General features: G+C 38.2%; 4 protein-coding genes and 2 long non-coding RNA genes across 7 annotated transcripts; 2 read left to right on the top strand and 4 right to left on the bottom strand.

Annotated features, from left to right (window-relative positions):
• Positions 1-229: 229 nt before the first annotated feature.
• Positions 230-2,387, top strand: LOC103344640 (uncharacterized). Its single transcript, XR_515104.3, has 4 exons — positions 230-632; positions 742-816; positions 917-1,030; positions 2,124-2,387. It is a non-coding gene; the product is annotated as an uncharacterized LOC103344640 (long non-coding RNA).
• A 1,279-nt stretch (positions 2,388-3,666) lies between these two features.
• Positions 3,667-6,171, bottom strand: LOC107881005 (uncharacterized). Of its 2 annotated transcripts, none has more exons than XR_016127294.1 (4): positions 5,795-6,171; positions 5,378-5,557; positions 4,405-4,524; positions 3,667-4,196 (listed from the first exon to the last, which is right to left on the bottom strand). It is a non-coding gene; the product is annotated as an uncharacterized LOC107881005 (long non-coding RNA). The 2 variants fall into 2 exon arrangements; XR_016127295.1 differs by having other exon boundaries at positions 5,378-5,533; positions 5,795-6,168.
• Positions 6,172-6,701: 530 nt separating this feature from the next.
• Positions 6,702-8,704, bottom strand: ATN (cyclin family). Its single transcript, XM_008248250.3, has 4 exons — positions 8,442-8,704; positions 8,066-8,208; positions 7,882-7,940; positions 6,702-7,726 (listed from the first exon to the last, which is right to left on the bottom strand). Exons 1-4 carry the CDS (start codon positions 8,520-8,522, stop codon positions 6,909-6,911), a joined length of 1,101 nt encoding a protein of 366 aa, XP_008246472.3. The 5' UTR covers positions 8,523-8,704; the 3' UTR covers positions 6,702-6,908.
• Positions 8,705-9,227: 523 nt separating this feature from the next.
• On the bottom strand, positions 9,228-14,122 carry LOC103344638 (P-loop containing nucleoside triphosphate hydrolases superfamily protein). The gene is given in 15 exon segments (XM_008248249.2): positions 9,228-10,085; positions 10,087-10,143; positions 10,278-10,391; positions 10,478-10,550; positions 10,552-10,636; positions 10,727-10,764; positions 10,854-11,069; positions 11,270-11,431; positions 11,833-12,112; positions 12,232-12,495; positions 12,580-12,676; positions 12,891-13,030; positions 13,358-13,411; positions 13,742-13,825; positions 13,940-14,122. Coding segments are annotated over 15 exon segments (2,379 nt in total). The 5' UTR covers positions 13,947-14,122; the 3' UTR covers positions 9,228-9,377.
• Positions 14,123-14,394: 272 nt separating this feature from the next.
• Positions 14,395-16,667, top strand: LOC103344637 (DUF1995 domain protein, putative (DUF1995)). The gene is given in 10 exon segments (XM_008248248.2): positions 14,395-14,733; positions 14,735-14,770; positions 15,018-15,105; positions 15,252-15,365; positions 15,463-15,545; positions 15,671-15,785; positions 15,891-15,982; positions 16,055-16,120; positions 16,222-16,315; positions 16,404-16,667. Coding segments are annotated over 10 exon segments (1,050 nt in total). The 5' UTR covers positions 14,395-14,482; the 3' UTR covers positions 16,515-16,667.
• On the bottom strand, positions 16,650-18,411 carry LOC103344636 (Chaperone DnaJ-domain superfamily protein). The gene is made up of 7 exons (XM_008248247.3): positions 18,105-18,411; positions 17,912-17,992; positions 17,743-17,780; positions 17,523-17,602; positions 17,369-17,449; positions 17,104-17,212; positions 16,650-16,997 (listed from the first exon to the last, which is right to left on the bottom strand). The coding sequence occupies exons 1-7, from the start codon at positions 18,315-18,317 to the stop codon at positions 16,856-16,858; spliced, it is 744 nt and encodes a 247-aa protein (XP_008246469.2). The 5' UTR covers positions 18,318-18,411; the 3' UTR covers positions 16,650-16,855.
• Positions 18,412-18,433: the final 22 nt, after the last annotated feature.

Genomic DNA, 18,433 nt, shown 5'->3' with positions numbered 1-18,433 from the left:
AGCAACTAATATAGTTGAATTTGAGTTTTATCCCAAACCCATGTATAATGAGATGTTACCTCAAAACTCAAACAGCGAGGGGCCCAGATATCATAGAAGACGGAGAGCTTTTAAAATGAGGGGTTACAATGAGAGGTTGAATCCAACAATCCAATAATAAATCTGCACCGAATTGGACGATTATTAAGGAGTGTAGACTCTGCACCGTAGAGGATAAAAAGAGAAGGCTGTGGTATGGCCCGATACTTGACATAACAATACGGAATGAATGGGCTTAATCCACAAGAAGACCGATGAGACCCGACCCGAATAAATCACAACGTAGCCTGTGCCTTATAATTTGATCATTCGTTCGACTTGCGCCTTATCTGAGGTCTCTTCTGATATTTTGATCTGAGACTGAGAGAGACTTCTCTGCTGAACTATCTCGATCTAGAGACGTCGGCTCATTTCCATTGGAGATTCTGAGATTTCGCTGCTAAATGGAGGACGTGGGAGGCCGATATGGATTAACGATTCGAAGATGGAGGTTTCTAGGGAGGCCAGCATACGAACCGTCGTCGTCGTCGCCCTTGGTGTTCGCATCACGAGGGATCTGCGAGAAATTTGCATGAAATCTTGGAAAGCGTAGCGTAAATCTCTTACTCTCTTCTTTGAATTCGTCAATCTCTAGCACATCTCAAATCCTAACCTATCCCTATCCCTAACCCTAATTTACCATTTCATTTTACCTTGTTTTAGATCGAAGAAATTTGTGCATACGAACCGTCGTCGTCGGCCTTGGTGCTCTCGGTCTGCGAGAAATTTGCATGAAATGTAAATCTCACACCCTTTTTTTAAATTCGTCAATCTCTAGCATGTCTCAAATCCTAACCCTAACCCTAATTTATCATTTCATTTTACTACCTTGTTTTAGATCGCAGAAGCTTGTGATCGGCCTCGATTTCCGAGACCATGGCTGGGTTGCGTAAAGAGAAGCATCTTCAGACCCATTCATTGCATAGCTTCCACTTCCAGCGAAGATCTTCAGGTGAATGTTTGAATTTGTGGTTCTTTAATTGATTGGTTTCTTGTTCGGAATTGAAAGTTTTAATTTGGACTGTGCTGAATTTCTCAATTAGAACGCTTAAGTGTTGGGGAACATGACAATTCATAAGGTGCGTATAAATTATGTGTGGCAAAAGCGAATGGCTTTCGTCAATGGCCAAAGTTGGCATGGTCCTTTTAATCCTTTTAGAAAAAGGTCTCTTTCATGCATTATTACTAGTGTGGTTTCTCACTGCGAAGCAAAACACACATGGAATCGTATTTGTACTTGTGTTTAAATTGTGTAACTTGTTTGTTGCATGGTATGTTTTAGCTGCAATTCTATGTTTTGTATGTTTACTTTGTTAGAGTAAGCAAGAGAGCTTTAGAATATTAGAAAGCAATGTGTTAAGTAGCTTCAGAATATCTAGGAAGTGAAGTTTTAAAGTTATGATGAATGCTGTGGCAAATAAGTGGGTTTGCTTGCAGTACAATATGGGCTATAGCAGCCTGAATATGATAATGGTCATAGTTTTGTATGCTACGTCGAATTCATGCTTAAAATCATAATAGATTTTGATGAGGTGTAACTGTGTTAGTTATTACTAGAGGCTGCTACAAGTGTTCTAAAAGGCTTGTGCCTTAAGGTTAACGTCTTGTTTGTGGGGATGAAAAAATATATACTAAACTAACTATAATATTGTAAGTATATTATGAAAATACCCTTGAGGGATCTTCTTTTTCAGTCTTAGTAATAGGATTCTTATCTTATATTACATTGTATAGTCTTCCTCTGTTCAGGTTTATTTTATATGTTGTGTTTGCTGTGGGCCTCATTTTAGCTAGTTGGCTTGGCTGCTGGGTACTTATTGTTACCTTTGTCTAGGCCCAAACTTTTCGGTTACACCCCCAGCAATTGCAATTTGGGAACTAGTATTTCTGATATCAAATCAGTACTTCCGCAATTTTGGCCCAAGAAATTTACACCTTAGTGTATTTTATCCATCTGTATTTTTTTGAATACTTGATATTCTTTTCTGCAGCTATGCTTCTGTTTATATGAATTAATTTGGTTGTTGTCTGCCTTTTTTGAACAGCCCTTATGTAAAGATTGAAAATGCAAAAAGGTCCCTGCCGAGAAGGCACGGGTTTGTTTAAGATGAAGCGAAGGTTGCTGCTGAGAAGGCTTGGGATCTTGAACAGCACGGAATGCTATTTTGTGTGCGCGCGCGTTTCTTTTATAATTTTATAATTTTTTCAGCTCATATAATGAATAAGGACAATGAATTACTGAAAACAAAAACAATTAGATAGCAGGTAAAAACAATTGCATGATATGGAAATATGACATTAATACGGCTGCATACATCTTTAGCAGGTAACAATTATTTGGACAGTTTCCCGGCCTTTTCATATTGGAAGGCCCAGTAATCACCAAATAGGTCAACTAAAAGGCCCACGGACGATAAAATAGGCCCACTGTAAGCTGTATCTGCATACGAACTATAAAATAAGCCCAATTAAACTTAGGCAACGACAAAATGAGGCCCATTAGGGCCGCTCAAAAGACAAAGTTGGCCCAATCGACGCTTCATAAAAGACAAAATTAGCCCAATTGACTACGAAAACGACAAAATAGACCCAATGAAGGCAAAGGAAACTACAAAATAGACCCAGTAAAGGCCTCAGAAACGACAAAATAGGCCCAATTGGAGTCAGAAAACAACAAAATAGGCCCATTGAAGGGATATAAACGACAAAATAGGTCCAATACAGGGCCACAAAACGACAAAATAGGCCCAGTTAAAACTTCATAAAAGACAAAATAGGCTATATCGGGCCAGAAACGACAACATAGGCCCAGTAAAGGCCTTAGAAAAGACACATTAGGCCCAATATAGTACCATAAAACGACAAAGTAGGCCCAGTAAAGTCCTTAGAAAAGACAAAATAGGCCCAGTAAAGTCCTCATAAACGACAAAAAAGGCCCAATAGGGTCAGGAAACGACAAATTAGGCGCAATATAGTACCATAAAACGACAAAGTAGGCCCATTAAGTCCTCAGAAACGACAAAATAGGCCCAATAAAAGCCTCAGAAACGACAAAATAGGCCCAATAAGGGCCTTAGAAAAGACAAATTAGGCCCATTCAAGCCCTCAGAAACGACAAAATAGGGCCCAATCCAGCCCAGAAAACGACAAAATAGGCCCATTTATGGTATATAAACGACAAAAGAGGCCCATGTAACGGTCCAGAAACGACAAAATAGACCTTTTGGGCGTTATTGGGCCGATTTGTTGGCCATTTTCCAAGTTACTGGGCCGAGTTCTGGGCCTATTTTAAGCGTTATTGGAGCCTTTTCTCAAGTTATTGGGCCCATATTGGGCCTGCTTTCAAGTTAGTGAGCCTGTATTCAATTTATTGGCCCGTTGTCGGGTTGTTGGGCCCACATACGCGCGGAATTTCATGTAATTGGATGTCTGGGCCTTCTTTACTGGTAAAATTTCACTTGTAGGGACCCACTTCCGGAGCTTTGGGGCCTATTTAATGCAAGTTTATGACTCTAGTGGTGAAATATTGAGCCAGTTATATCAAATTTGATTTTACGAAATTAAATTTTTGTATCAATCGACCCAATGTTTAAAATAATGAGTTCGTAACAGTGAATGGATCTGCCATCAACAATACTAGAGAAAATTTGATGATACTGAAACACGGAATCGGACCTACTGGGACTTACTGGACCTAATGGGAATTATGGGGCCGACCATTCAGTCATCCAGTGTTTAACTCCTAACATGTAATGAAGTTTCCATATTAAAAGAAATTAAAATATCGACTGCAAATTGAAACTAAAAAATAAAAAATCGAAATACTTAATCATAGAACCTAAAACAAACTAAAACAAAAAAGAGATTAAAAAACACTTGGAAAAACCATGCCAGCCGTGCTTCAACTCCAATCCTCTTTCCCATTTGGGTTTCATCCGTTGCCTTCATTTTCCTACCGCCTCAACCGAAACATATGAAAGGAGATAAGAGGAGACGGATGAGACAAGAGAGAGAGAGAGAGAGAGAGAGAGAGAGACACACACACACACACACACACAAACAGAGACCATGCAATGCGGAAAAGAAACTGCAAACAATGACGGAAATTTGAAAAACGCCTGCAAGACCAAAGAGAGAAGTAAGTCGATGTAGAATAAAGTAACACACACTTGGATATCGACCCAAAGAAAAATCAAGTAATGTAAAACCAAATGATATCACGTTTCATGCTTCACAATTTTTAAAAGTTTTTTTTATTAAACAAGAAACTTTAGTTGAGCAAGAAGAAAAGGAAGAACGAATGCATTATAGAGGCAGGAAAGAAACCAGTGAAACAAGGTTAAGCAACTGCTACACTGTTTGAAGGAAACCCATCTGTAAAATGTAACATCCCATAACCAAACTCGAATGTCAATGAGGCTGAGTGAGCTCAGTTAAATGTATGACCTGCACATTCATCAATAAGGAATAAGAGCCACAAAGAAAAACAGGGGGGAAAACTAAAGTCTGGCAAGAATATAACGGGGCTTTTCTCATTACCAAATCAATTTTGTGCATAGAAATGTAAAAATGCCAGCCACTAATGATTCGTATATATATACACACACACATGTACTAGACGCATCAAACAGAAGCCAAGCATGTTGATTACGATGACAGTCACCGTACCAAGAGATAAACTAAGGTGTGGGAAAGAGAATGGGTGTGCTAAAAGTGGATGCATGACCGTCAGGTAAGATAACCTGCTTGGATGCACGACTGGACATCAAAATGTGAGACTTCATGCATTATAAGCATCATTGACCAGAAGGCCGGCAAACCACCACATCATATGAGGCGAGCTCCATAATAGAATCTACAGAGATTTAAAAAGTAATCCATATAACTCTCAAGCCCTAAACTGAATAGAACTAAAAACTGTCCAACTTATAAAATGAAAACCTAAAGCGCAAAATACCCTAGGGAGTTATTCGTGCATGTTCCATAGACAAATTGAAAACCGAATGCTCGTTTTCAATCAACTTAACAATGGTTGTAACTGTTTAAATATAAAGCACAGAGGCTAAGTAAAAACAAAGTTAGACATATATATATGAACAAAAATTTCATGTATTTTACATCAGTAGAATAACTAGGTTAAATTAATCAAAATATTCCGATTAAAAAATAGTCAAAAACTGCCTACATAGGGGAAATTGAACCTTTTCTTTTTCTCCAAACAGGTATGAAATGGATTCTTGCTACTAGTGTAAATCTAGCACTCAAAATTAGGGTTTAAATCATCGATTCAGACTCTTACCGTAATCTGAGACAGATCCTGATCCGCGCGACATGGCTACGTTCTGGATTGTTGTCATCTTCATCGTCGACGCAGAGACCAACGATCTCACTATTCTCTTTGCACCATCCGAAACCCTAAATCATTGCCTTGTTCGGAGGCTAACAATGGTTGTAACTGTTTAAATATAAAGCACAGAGGCTAAGTAAAAACAAAGTTAGACATATATATATGAACAAAAATTTCATGTATTTTACATCAGTAGAATAACTAGGTTAAATTAATCAAAATATTCCGATTAAAAAATAGTCAAAAACTGCCTACATAGGGGAAATTGAACCTTTTCTTTTTCTCCAAACAGGTATGAAATGGATTCTTGCTACTAGTGTAAATCTAGCACTCAAAATTAGGGTTTAAATCATCGATTCAGACTCTTACCGTAATCTGAGACAGATCCTGATCCGCGCGACATGGCTACGTTCTGGATTGTTGTCATCTTCATCGTCGACGCAGAGACCAACGATCTCACTATTCTCTTTGCACCATCCGAAACCCTAAATCATTGCCTTGTTCGGATCCGGATCCGGATCCGGACAAGGCAATGAAAATGATTTAGGGTTCGTATTTTGCCATGGGGCTCCATTCTCGAATGTCATCTGCTCAGAGACGCAAGCGACGGAACCTAGGGATTCTCTACTCCCTCGGACTCTCTAGCTCGCTCTCTCGCTTAATCGCTTGGAATTGGAAGTCAGATCTCATTGTGGAGTGATTTGAGAGGCCATTTTTCGTATTTGCCCGGTTATGATATGGGCCTTTTATACGAATTTCACCGACCCAACAAAATGAGAGTAATTAAAAAAATCAAACAATATTATTACTTTTCTTTTCTCAAGAATGCATTTGTATCTGGGTTTGTTTTTTTTCCCATTACGTAGGCTTTATATTTTGTCCTTAAAAAAAAATATAATAGTGTAAATTACTCAAAATTAATTGGAAAAAGGAATTCAAACTTTGATGCAACCAAACGAGATCATTGCCCTGGCCAATTAACATTACCCTCGCGTGCTATCATTGTTAATAATTAAGTTGTCTTTTAAGATTTTAGTCAGTACATAATAATTCAAAATAATGCCACAAGGAAAGATGAATGCAGCCAAAGAAACTGCTGAGTGTAGAAGTACTCGTCCATCTTACATATTGTGTGTGTGATTCTTCAGTCTAACAATCTTTTTTCAATCTCCTAATTAAGGAATCAGAATGACTGTCTACCTATTAGATTACTCCATTTTTAGGAATATTCAGAGTTAGGATGATGATGTGCATTTGAATATAAAAAAACAATTACACATGATAATTGTTAGGTATCCTCCATTGCACATACTTCTCTCAACCTTTTACATGAAAGAATGGAATGACAAATTTGCATCCTTAAGCAAGAAATAATCCAAACTAATGGAACACTATGGACATTGAGGAAATATCTTAAAACACCAAACACAATTCAATCCAAACCAAGCCGTTGTGCATATATTATCTATAATCATTAACATGTTTAAATTCTCCGAGCTGAAATTCCCAATGGCAATGAGCAAGTTGGACGCTGTTTCAAACCACGCATTACTACTCCCTCACTCTTTTGCACACTCTTTCTGCTCTTCAATGGAGACACCAATCTAGTTGCCAATCTCGACGGCGAAAATGACCGGCGCAGTTTCGAGGCAGTTGACATCTTGGGAGACTTCTTGGCTATTTTTGTTGGAGAAAGAGAAGAAACCAATGGAGGGCTCTTAATCTTGACTTGAAACTTGGAAGCTGAAGGTGGAGACTTGATTAAGAACTTGTGTGGAGTCTGAATCCGTGGCTTATTATTATTTTCATTTCTACCAATGATTGGTGACCTTGTCCTGCAAAACTTCTGCTGATTCTGTGAACAAGAAGAAGGATCTGAGGACAAAAACAAAGGGTTGGGAAATAAAACACTCTTTCTAGCCCATGGCCTATTCTTGGGAGACACTCTGTTTGCCAAGTATCTGTTGTTTTCTTTCAATACTTCTCTCTTGTTTGGAGGTGAAACCTTGAAATTGATTCGAGAACGGGCCCGTTGGAGTATTGGGGAACCTGATTCTGATTGAAAGGATTGAGATTTGTTGTGCTTCTCCTTCTTCCTTCTGGCCCTGAGTTCTGTGTTTTCAGGGAGTTGCCTCTGTTTCCTCTGTTGGGTCAATGGGGTTTTGGGGTCTTCCACAGTGGTTTTCTTGGTTTTACTACCAACTGCTGCTACTATTTCTCTTGCAAATTGACTTGCTTGTAGAATTTCTCCGACTGTTTCACCTACCAGCATTGCCGGCAATGACATTCTCTGCCACTCCCCTGAATGTAAATAACAATGAAGTTATTGCCCAATTTGCTCTATTTGGTTTCCAAAATGAGGTTAGAAAGGAAAAAAAGAAACTTTGAATTCAAAATTAGAAACCCATTTGGACCAATCTATGATTTCAGAGAGAGAAAGATAGAGAGAGAGTTACCTCCTGCATTTGCTGGAAACTTCCCAACAGGAGATTTCCTAGGGGCAGAACCTTTAATCCTTCATAAAGCAAAAGACCCATTTGAGTTCACATATCAAAATTGACCAAAACTAACCAAAGAGTTCAAATCAAAATCAAAGGCTGAGAATTAATGATACAAATCAAATTCAAATCAGATTCTTACCTTGCAGTTTCTTGTTTGCATCGGAGGCTAGTCCTTAGATAACCTCTAGTACTGCGAGGGCTGAGACTCACTCCGGAGATCACCTTTGTACCACCTGAAACTGTGTACTGTAGCTCCTGCAACCGAGCCATGCATCTATCCACCTTCACAAACCCACAAAATAACAAAAATTACTTCAAAAGACAAGAAATTCCCACAGATTCAACTTCCACCAAATATGGTGCTTTGCTGCTGGGAAAGTGAAGGAAATGTATAAAAAATGAACTGAACTTTCAATTCAAGAGTTGGTCTCAGAGAAAAGAGAATGCTGTGCTGTTGGAAACCAAGTAGCGGAGAGCTTTTATTTCTCTCTAAGAAAAAATTTCATGTAGTTTACCTTCTTCACTGTTTCTCTGAGCAAAACAGGATTCAGAGGGGCTACCATTTTCCTCTGCTTTGGTGGGGTTCTCGCAACCATTTTCACTTGAAAGAGAAACACTAAGTGGGTCTCAAAGATCGATCTCTCTCTCTCTCTCTCTCTCTCTCTCTCTAAATACCCATGAAATGGGTTTCTTTCATTTACTCTCTCTCTCTCTCCTCCTCTCTTTGGTTCCTTTTTGGCTTTCGCAGTTTGTCTCCGGAACTGAAAAGTCAAACGGGTCTAGAAGCAGAACACTTTGGTAACGGATCTTTTGTTATGTTTCTTTGATGGAGTCCAACGGTCGAATTTATCCAATGAAAACGGCTACTTTTGGTTTCAATTTAGCCGCAAATTTTTCCTCTTTTAAAAGGGTGAAGCTGTTATTACGCATAGATCTAACGGTCGGTACCCTTTCTTACTTTAGTCATTGTGCAGCTACAGTCCATCAACCACCATGGACACCGTGCTCGAATTTGAACCATATTGCATATCAGTCTCACAATTTAAATTCATTTTCCCCTTTCAATGATTCATTTTCCCCTTTCATATGAATATAATTAATTTCCCTTCTTTTGAATGATCCCTTTTCATTACTAGATTTGAATTCTATACATATTCAGACTGCAGATGTGATGTCGTGGCAGAAGGGTTTTCATATTTTCTCAGTTCAATCAATATTCTAATTTATAAAGGAATTGGCTCATGACTTCTTGAAATCTCAAATTTCATTTAACAAGGCAATACTAAGAAATGCTCGAAAACTTTGTAGGGAAAATAAGAATGATTGGTGGTAAGCAAGAAGCATACAATTGCAACACTATCCCAGAAGTTAACAGGTAAATAACAAAAAAAGAAAAGAAAAAGGATTTACTGTTCCAAGGTGTTTGAAAATATAGACAGTGACTACTTGATTCATTGCATCTCATAAGAAACTCGGGAAGGCAGTAACAGTGATGGCCTTCTGTTATTTTTCATGCCTCTCAACTTGAGCGGACTCCAAATTACTGGTTTCCGCTGTAATGCAACAGCTGTTGGATGCCTCTCCTTTGCTGAGCCAAGCTGTGCCGGGGGACTACTCATGAACTTACTGCTCCTCCTCATGGTAGCTGGTGTTGTCTCAGCTTCTGTTGTCAACTCAGGCATTGGAGAGAACAGCCTGGAATACCGTGCCTTTCGTGGATCCCTCATGAATGACTGTCTGCAATTGTTAAATCGAGAGGCAGAAGTATGGAGGGGCGTTGTCATGTGAGAGTTTGGCTCAGGGCGATAGGTAGCAATGGAAACCCGTCTCTTAGGCTGAAGAATCTGCGAGGTTGTTGTAGTTGGAGGTCTGACAGCAATGGAGATTCGTCTTGGTAAAATTAGGCTTTTTTGGTTTCTTCCTGCCAATGTTGTGGAAATGTTTTCTTTGCCATCCATTGAAGATGGGACAACAGAAGTTGTACAGCTGGGTTTTTTGGGTGGTAAAGCTGGGGGCATGAAGTTGGTAATTCTTCGCAGAGGTAGCCTCGATTTTGAAGGAGCCAACGGTGGCTTCTTCTCTACAGCAGTCTTCTGGGCTGCTTGTTTCCGAAATGATGATGCTGAAGACTGATGAGAAGCAGCTGCAAAAGCTCTAGTCTTCCTGTTTCAGTCTTGTCTTCCTTTCCTCTCCCAATTGGTTCTCAAGGTCTCGAACCTATTATGGACAAATGTAGTTGTTAATCTATGAATACACTAATAAAAAATAAAATTAAAAACTCAGTAAGATAAATCAACTTCCCAAAACTCAGGGGAAAGTTGTCTCTTTGAGTTGTATTGAGAATGGAATACCTTTTCTTGTAGATTTCTGCAGATGTGTTCTCTTGCAGCAAGCCTCAACTGCAAAGACTGTAAGCCATCCTGTAGTTTTTTTGTTTCCTTCTCATCTTGCTTAGCCTTTTCTGCCTGTTACATTGGAAATCTAAATATTTTTATAATTTGAAACCAAGAGAAGAAAGAATAAAGTAAAGGGTTAAATTACTATAACATACCATTTGTTTGTACTTGAATAGCTCAGTGAGGTCTGCCTGTTTGCGAGCAGGGCCACTCTCTATTCCCCGGACTGGCAAAATTCAAGGAACATAGTGTCTCTCCAAGATCTGAGGCACTTGGGCTGATCTGGACAAACATCAAGGTTTTGCAATCTCCTCCTGCAAGTTAAATTTCAATCAACATCATGCATGTAGAACCAAATTAGAGAAGCCACTCACATTAAGTAAAATACTACTACAAAGGCTCACCTAGAGAACTCTGTAGCATATGAGTCAGCTTTGAATTCCTGGTTTTTGCAAACGAACACAAATTTAGATACAGTAAGCAAATGTGAACATGAGAGAGAGAGAGAGAGAGAGAGAGAGAGAGAGATGCCTGTAAGGAATGTGGGCTGTTTTAGATGCAAGGGATGAGATAACATCACCAAGGGCTGAGAGAGATTTGTTTATAAACTGAGATTCCTTCAGTCTTTCACCTTCAACATCAATCCTCCCCACACGCTCACTACCAGCCAAGTCTACTAGCCAAAGTTGACTCCTAGTCCTCTGCCCATTTATCAAGTTCTCCCCCTTAACAGTCACTCGCAACAAGCTACAGAAAAGAAACTTGAACTCATTACAATCATATAAGGAAAAACTGTATGTTCACTCTGATTTGAAATAGTAAGAGTACATGTGATTTTGCATGTAGTGTTTACGGGCAATCTTGATCCATTTTGCATGTGATCTGGTAGAGAAACAAACTAGAGTCTGAAAATATAGAATTTAGGAAATTAGGAGTATGAAAAATACCAGTGAGAACGGCTGCTCAGCTCATTAGCACTGGTAGATCCAACAGATCTAGCTCGGCTTCCAGACTTCAAAAGTTCCCACATCTCTTCAAAGCCATAAACATGCGCTTCAACAAGTCCTGGAACATCTATGGTTCCCTCTGCAACTTGCTTTATTTCCAACCTTTGTTCACATAACACAATATGTATTATGACTCAACATTATATCCTCTAATTGAGATTCTTAAGATGCCAATAGATAAAACAATATTACCTCTTCAAAGAAAAAAAAGTCAGCCAGTTACAATTATTTCTTTAGAAGAAGTTAAACCCAGAGGGCAATCATATTTGGTTCTTCAACATCTTAAGACGCCAATAGATAAAACAATATTACGTCTTCAAAGAAAAAAGGTCAGCCAGTTGCAACATTTCTTCAGAAGAATTTAAACCCAGAGGGCAATCATTTTTTGGTTCTTCAACGTCTTAAGAACAGCCAAGTGCATGTTGATACTTGATTCAAATAAATTTTCTGTATGAAAGGTAGCAAAGCCTACTCAATTAAAATTTAAGCAAAAGAAAACTCACTTCTTTGTTGGTTGATTGGTGCTATCGACCAAGAGGTCCCTTATCTTCTCATTATAAACCTCCAGCATGCTAACACATAATTCATATCTCATGAAACCACCTCTGTCTTTTGAAATCCGAAACAACTCCTCCAGAGTCCTGTAGTTAACACCCCTATTTTCAGGGGTTCCCTCCATTGTAAAAGTCTTACCAGTCCCAGTTTGTCCATAGGCAAAAATGCAGACATTAAAGCCATCCAATACTGAAGTCACAATGGGTTTAGTTTGAGCAAAAACAGCCTCTGCATATTTAAAAAACTCAGCATCAGTGATACAAAATGTGTTTATAATTTATTCATCGTAACAATCAACTGTGGAGTATTAAACCATGCATTGCAAATCAGTATGACTTCTTATATACCTTGGTTGTCCTCAGGTCTGAACACATGGTCAAACTTGAACTGCTTTTTTGAGGAATCAGAGCAAATGACCTGGAGCTCATTATCTAAGGAGGATTCGAATTCAATAACGGAACTAGATCCAGTTGAAATTTCATTTGGATTCAAAGGTCTACATCTGCAGAAAACCCTGATGTTTCCTTTAAGCTCGATTACTTCATTGTAAAGTCGCTTCCGCTCAGAGGACTCATCAAGGTACTTCTTCTTTAAAAGTTCATGTTCCATACCTAGAGAGCCAGCAACAACCGATTTCAATCAAAGAGAAAGGAAAGTTGGTAAATAATCATGAGTGATCAATGCAAAAGGCTCACTTAGCAGCTGAATAGTGTTTAAAACTTCAGGGTCTGGAAAGGAATGTGTAGTGAGCTTGACTTGATCAGACAAGACAGTATGGTCTTTCTTTAAATCCTGAAAAAAAAGTGCAATATAAAAGATGAATTAGAATGTTAGCCGTAAAACAGTGAAAACAAAAACTTTTTATAAATTCGTTCCACCCACATTTCACCCTGTGGCAGTCAATCATTATAATTTAAAAGGAAAAGAATATACAAATGCTTTCAATAACTTTCTAAGATTTCCTAGAAGCAAATTGAAATACAGGATGCTATATTTAAAAAATTACCTGAATTTTGGCACTCAAATCAATGATCTTCTGCAAAATTGGAAGGGTCTGTCCCTGATATGACGAAGCTTCTTGAGTTCCATTTGACTCACTACTCTCATCAACCAAATCAGAACCCTCAACTTCTTGTGTAGCAATACCTGAAATAAATTCTAAATCATTAAACACGTTGCAGAAGCAATATGTATATGTACCATGAGAGAGTGGGTGTTAGCCGTCTAGTTGCTGAGAAAATGTTATAATGGATATGAAGATTAAGGTTTAAAGCCTGGTGAACCACTCATCAAAACTCAAACATGCAAATCAAAGAAAGAAAAAAAAAAAATCAAGAATTTATAGTGCACCTTAGTTTTTTTTAATGTCATTTCAACTACTAATTTTACATCTGTAATATCACAGTTCAGTTGAAATCATTACAATCTTTAGTTTAAATATATAAAAAATCAAGAGTTGTAGAAAATACACACCTTTGTCGCTGACATAACTGTTCAACTCGCATGTCGCAGCTTCTAGGGTTTTAACTGGAAACATAAAAGATTAAATCTAATCAGAAAATTTCCCAATTTTACATTCTCTAGGACTGAAAATAAAATAATAATAATAAAAATCAGTAATAATCGCATTCAACCTCAAATTCGACTTTAAAATAAACAAAACCTCAAATTCAACATTTTCTTGCAATTTTGAAACTAGAAAAGTGGGGAAAAAACACAAACCTTTATCGGATTCTAAAAAAAGTAACATTTCATCTTTTTTTTCCTTTTCATTTCAAAATTAGGAATTAGAGAATAAAAGAGGAGGAGAAGAAAAACGAAATCGGAAAATTAATAAAACAAAACAAGAACACGTACTTGTTTCGGAGGTTGAAGAAGGCTTGGAATCGTGATCTGGAACAACATGGTCGCAACTTTCAGGGATCATTTCCACCATTTGATCTGAAGAAAAGAAGCAAAATTCGTCATTATTACACCGTTTGAACAAGGATTTAGGAAAATTAAAAAAAACAAGAAATCATGAGAGAGAGAGAGAGAGAGAGAGAGAGAGATTACCCTCCATGGCGAATCAGAGCAAGAATGTGAATTCTAGAGGGAGAGTGAGAGTGAGGGATGGCTGAGAATTCTTGACGAAGACCTCTGATAGCTAGAGAGAGAGAGAGAGAGAGAGAGAGAGAGCGTTGATTGTTTTAGGACCGGAGGTGTTTGTCAGGGTAGGGTTTTGATTGCGTTGAATTTGAAATTGAGTGAATCACAGCCGTCGGTTTAAATGGAAGGAGCTCTTTCTTTCTAACGGCTATCAAAATCTTCTCACTGGGCCATAAAGGGCCCAATTGGCCCAATCGGTGAGAAGGAAAAACGACGCATAGTTTGACGTCGACTTATTTATAACTACGATGCAACATTCACGTCGTTTATTAATATGAAAATTAATAAGAGGTGCAATTTTGTTAGGCCTTGATTGGTTTTCTTCCTAATTCCCCATAAAGATCTGCACTGAATCACAAAACAAATAAATAAATTTATATCTAATAAAACATAAAAATCTCTGTAACTTCGCTCCTATAACTACTTTTCCAGTGGCTAAGTTCGTCATTCATGGCTTCCACATCCCCGAACTGCTTGTTTTACTTCTGCTCCCCTTCTTCAATATCCAACTCAACCTCAACCTCAACCACACAACTGCCCTTATCTTATTCTCACTCTATCTTTAATGGGTGCAATGGGATTTCAGTCACCAAAGCTTGGCCTTCTAGCTCATCAAGAATTTGTGCCAAGTTTGAACAGTTCCAAGGTGAGCCTCCCCAGGACAATCTTGAAGATACAACACCACCAACCCTAGAAGCAATTTGAAGAAGATGGTGAACAGGAGGAAGAAGATGACAGGTGACTTAATTTCTTTCATAATTTGGGTCGTATGCAGTTTTTCTTTCATAATCTAGTGTGCATATGAAGTACAATTGGGCTGATTGTGGAGGGAAAATGGTGATTTCCATTTTATGTAAATGAATAATTCAAGTGTGTTCTTTGAGCTGCGGTTAATTTTGAATTGAGATTAAAAGAAGCTTCAATATCTATGCTTTTACATAATATTGTTTGGAAAGGCATTGATGTAATTTGTTTAATGGTTTAGCTGCTTGCCTTCTGACTTGGAGGGTGCAGTCCGGCAATCTGGTGAAGCAAGTGCAACATTTGTGTCTTCAGGAGGACTGAGAGCCATAGTACGTGCCATAACAAAATGTAATCTGATTGATGCATGTTTGAACAAATTTGTGCGGAAATAGGAATATTATTTTCTTGTCTCATAGTTGACATTCTTTAATTTTCTTGGCTTGTCTGCTCAATTTGTTTCGTAATTTCGTTACAGGTTGAGCTTTTAATCCCCCAGCTGCAATTTCTTGATGAAGAAGGTGCACAAGCTGAGCTCTGGGAATTGTCAAGGGTTTTCTTGGATACGCTTATTGAAGAAACTGGTGGTCAGGTTAGTTGAAAATGTTTCTTTAGTTAGGAAACTTTAGTAAGTGATATTTAACCAAGAAATAATCTCAGTTGATAAGTTGTGCTAATTTAATTGTTAGAGAGTTAAAGCCATATTTCCTGATGCTGGTGCCGCAGCACTTCTAAAATACCGGTGGAAAGATGCCGCTTTTGGATTCTCCAGGTAATTTATACCATCCCACTAAGTCTTCACTTTGATTAGTCATCCTCTTCAGTTGAATTCTCTTAAGCTTACTTTCGGTTCGCATTTGTGGCTTTAATCTTAATCTTCTGTCCCCTAATATCCAGCTTAAGTGACCGAAAGCCGGTACAGAGTGAAGATGAGATTGTGGTTATGGTTGTTCCTGATTATCAGATGTTGGAATATGTAGAGAAGCTTGCATCTACTCTCTCAGATGATCCGGTAAACTAGTGATTCTTACTGTTGCATACCTTCTTAACTTAAACTTACTGAATAGCATCTCAAAGTGGGAAGGATAATTTTCGACATTTTCTTGTGCATTGGCAGCCAAGGCCTCTCATCATGTGGAATCCCCGTCTCATCAGTGAGGATGTTGGAGTTGGATTTAATGTTCGAAAGCTCAGGCGGTACTTTCTGAGGTATAATTCTGATCTCTCTGCATTCATATATGGTCATTCTTAATTTTTACTTTCTGCATTTGTGTTGTGCAGCACTTTTACAACGGTGTACTCAATGAGGCCTATGCAGTCTGGTGCTGTCTTTAGGTGCTATCCAGGGTAAGGGATTTAAACATCATATCAAATTCTTAACATTTAAATTGGCCTCTTTGGTCTATGGTTTCGGCCGCTAAGTGCTATGGTTTCTGCACGTTTACCAGGTCATGGAAGGTGTTCTATGATGACAAGGATAGACCAAACAGATATCTGCTTGCCAAAGAGCTCATTAGGCGCCCGGATGCCGAAGAACTTGAGGTTAGTTACTTGTTGCCAACCCCTTCACTTGAACAGATTACACAAAATGTATAAACAAGCTCAATGGCGTTGGTTTGATCTTTTGCAGATGATATTTGGAAATGTAGACGAGAAGTCAGAGCAGGGCCAATCTTTGTTTGATCAAGCGGCAGGGATCTTCTCTTCACTAAATCGATTTATGAGGGTCATTTCAAGATAGACTTTGTCTCTGATCTATCTCCTGAATTGTAATGTGTATTGTGTATAATATTTTCTAGCACAAACCGAAGTTGCGTTTGCTGCTTTACGTCTGCTGTTTTTAGTGAAAACAAATGAAAGAAAGACAAAATACACATTTTTCGTATCACTGAAATTGAGTGCATCTGGCATATAATTTCTTGAGCAAGGCAACTTTAATGATCTCTTTTACAGGCAACCCAAATCAGCATTTCTGGATTTCAATTTCTTCCCCCTATAAATACAGGGCAACCAGCTACATGTTTTGTTTGACTATGAAGACTGAAGATACTATGCTAGCAACATATGTGCTCTAAAACAAAGTCAAAACCAGTCTACATGTTGTGTTGAAGCTTTGGGTTGCTTCTTCGGCTTTCGATACCGATTGTTCTCAAACCTGGCTTTAACTATAAGCGAGTATAGCAAATCCGCCTCGGCTGAACTGTCATAAGGCATGTTCAAGATACTACAAAATCAAGAGTTACCACACAGAGGAAGAGTTAATTAAAAGATTAAACAAGGAAGAAACAAACAAGTTAAGTTTTCTTTTGTTCTTGAAAATTAATAACCACCTGTCAAGTAACTCCTCCAAGATAATTCTCTGTAAAGGTGTAACATAATGAATGCAACTTCTTGGGCACTGACCAACTGCAAGCTGAACTTGGTAATCATCCCCAACTCCTATTAACACACATACAGAGTGGACTTTAATCAGAAAATTAACAACCTATTCCACCTTCTACAATTCCACCATCCTCAAAACCATAGCATAGGTTTCATCTTCTGTTCCTGTATCTACAAACAAAGACGAAAACAAAACGAAATAATTAAACCAACCTGGAGAAGTTGCTCTTGCCGTCCCGGTTGAAGCATAAGTGAAGGCATGAGGAGCTCTTTGTACACATGAATATGGACAACCTGCAGATTTTTTTCCCTCTAAGTGCTGCTCATTCTTTATAATGTGATCGTAAAAAGAATCAAAGCTTTATACCTTTTCCAACACAAAGAACCTCGTTAATGAAAACATCAAATGCTTCACATTCTGGATTATCAAAGGGATCTACACATTCCCTACAAATTCATCACCAACTGTCAAGTATTACAATAAGGAAGCAAAAAACAACAGAAACATAATAGAATGTGAACTTAAAATGGACAAAAATGATAAATTATATATATATATACACACACCAAACAAACTCCAAGTTTACCTTTCAATTATCTCCGATCGGCTGTAATTAGATAACATCTGCACACATTATATTAACCACCATCATCACCAATTATTCTGTTTTAGCAAAACTCCATTTTTTTTCCCTTGAAAAATATTATAGAAAAAATATTTATAAATAAAAATGGCATCTTTAAATACAGAAAAACCTCATAGGCTTGAATTACACGGCGAATCATCATATCAGAATCTTTCCCAGTCCTATTTACATCAGGATGAAACTGCTTGACCTATTTTTTTTCACAATCAAAATATAAAAATTTGAATTAAACAACATATATATACAAAAATGAATGCCATATTTAATTTTTCTTTAATAAAAAGAAGAATGAAGATAAATACTTTGGCGCGGAAAGCGGCTTTAAGGTCGGTGGCTGAGCAGGTTGGCTGGACGCCGAGAATAGCGAAAGCGGATGAAGTACCGGAGGGAGGAGCATCCTCTCCGGTGCTGTCTCTGCAATTCTTCAGTGTGAATTTGTGACGGCGGTGAGTTTTAACGGCTTTTTGAAATGGAAAAATTGGAGGTGTCCAACCGCACACGGATAAACGTTCCATTTCTCTCTCTTAACTTTTACGCGGGGCTCTGCTATTCTGTTAACGAGTGAGTGGAGTAGAAGACTAAAACGCTGCGTTGGAGTTTTTGTGGATCCCTCCTCCATCTTTTTTTGTTG

Source organism: Prunus mume, linkage group LG1 (genome assembly GCF_029339155.1).
Source record: "Prunus mume cultivar Tortuosa linkage group LG1, ASM2933915v1, whole genome shotgun sequence".
In the NCBI taxonomy this organism is placed as follows: domain Eukaryota; kingdom Viridiplantae; phylum Streptophyta; class Magnoliopsida; order Rosales; family Rosaceae; genus Prunus; species Prunus mume.
The sequence above is the reverse complement of the archived record's forward strand: the minus strand, read 5'-3'. Positions and strand labels throughout refer to the sequence as shown.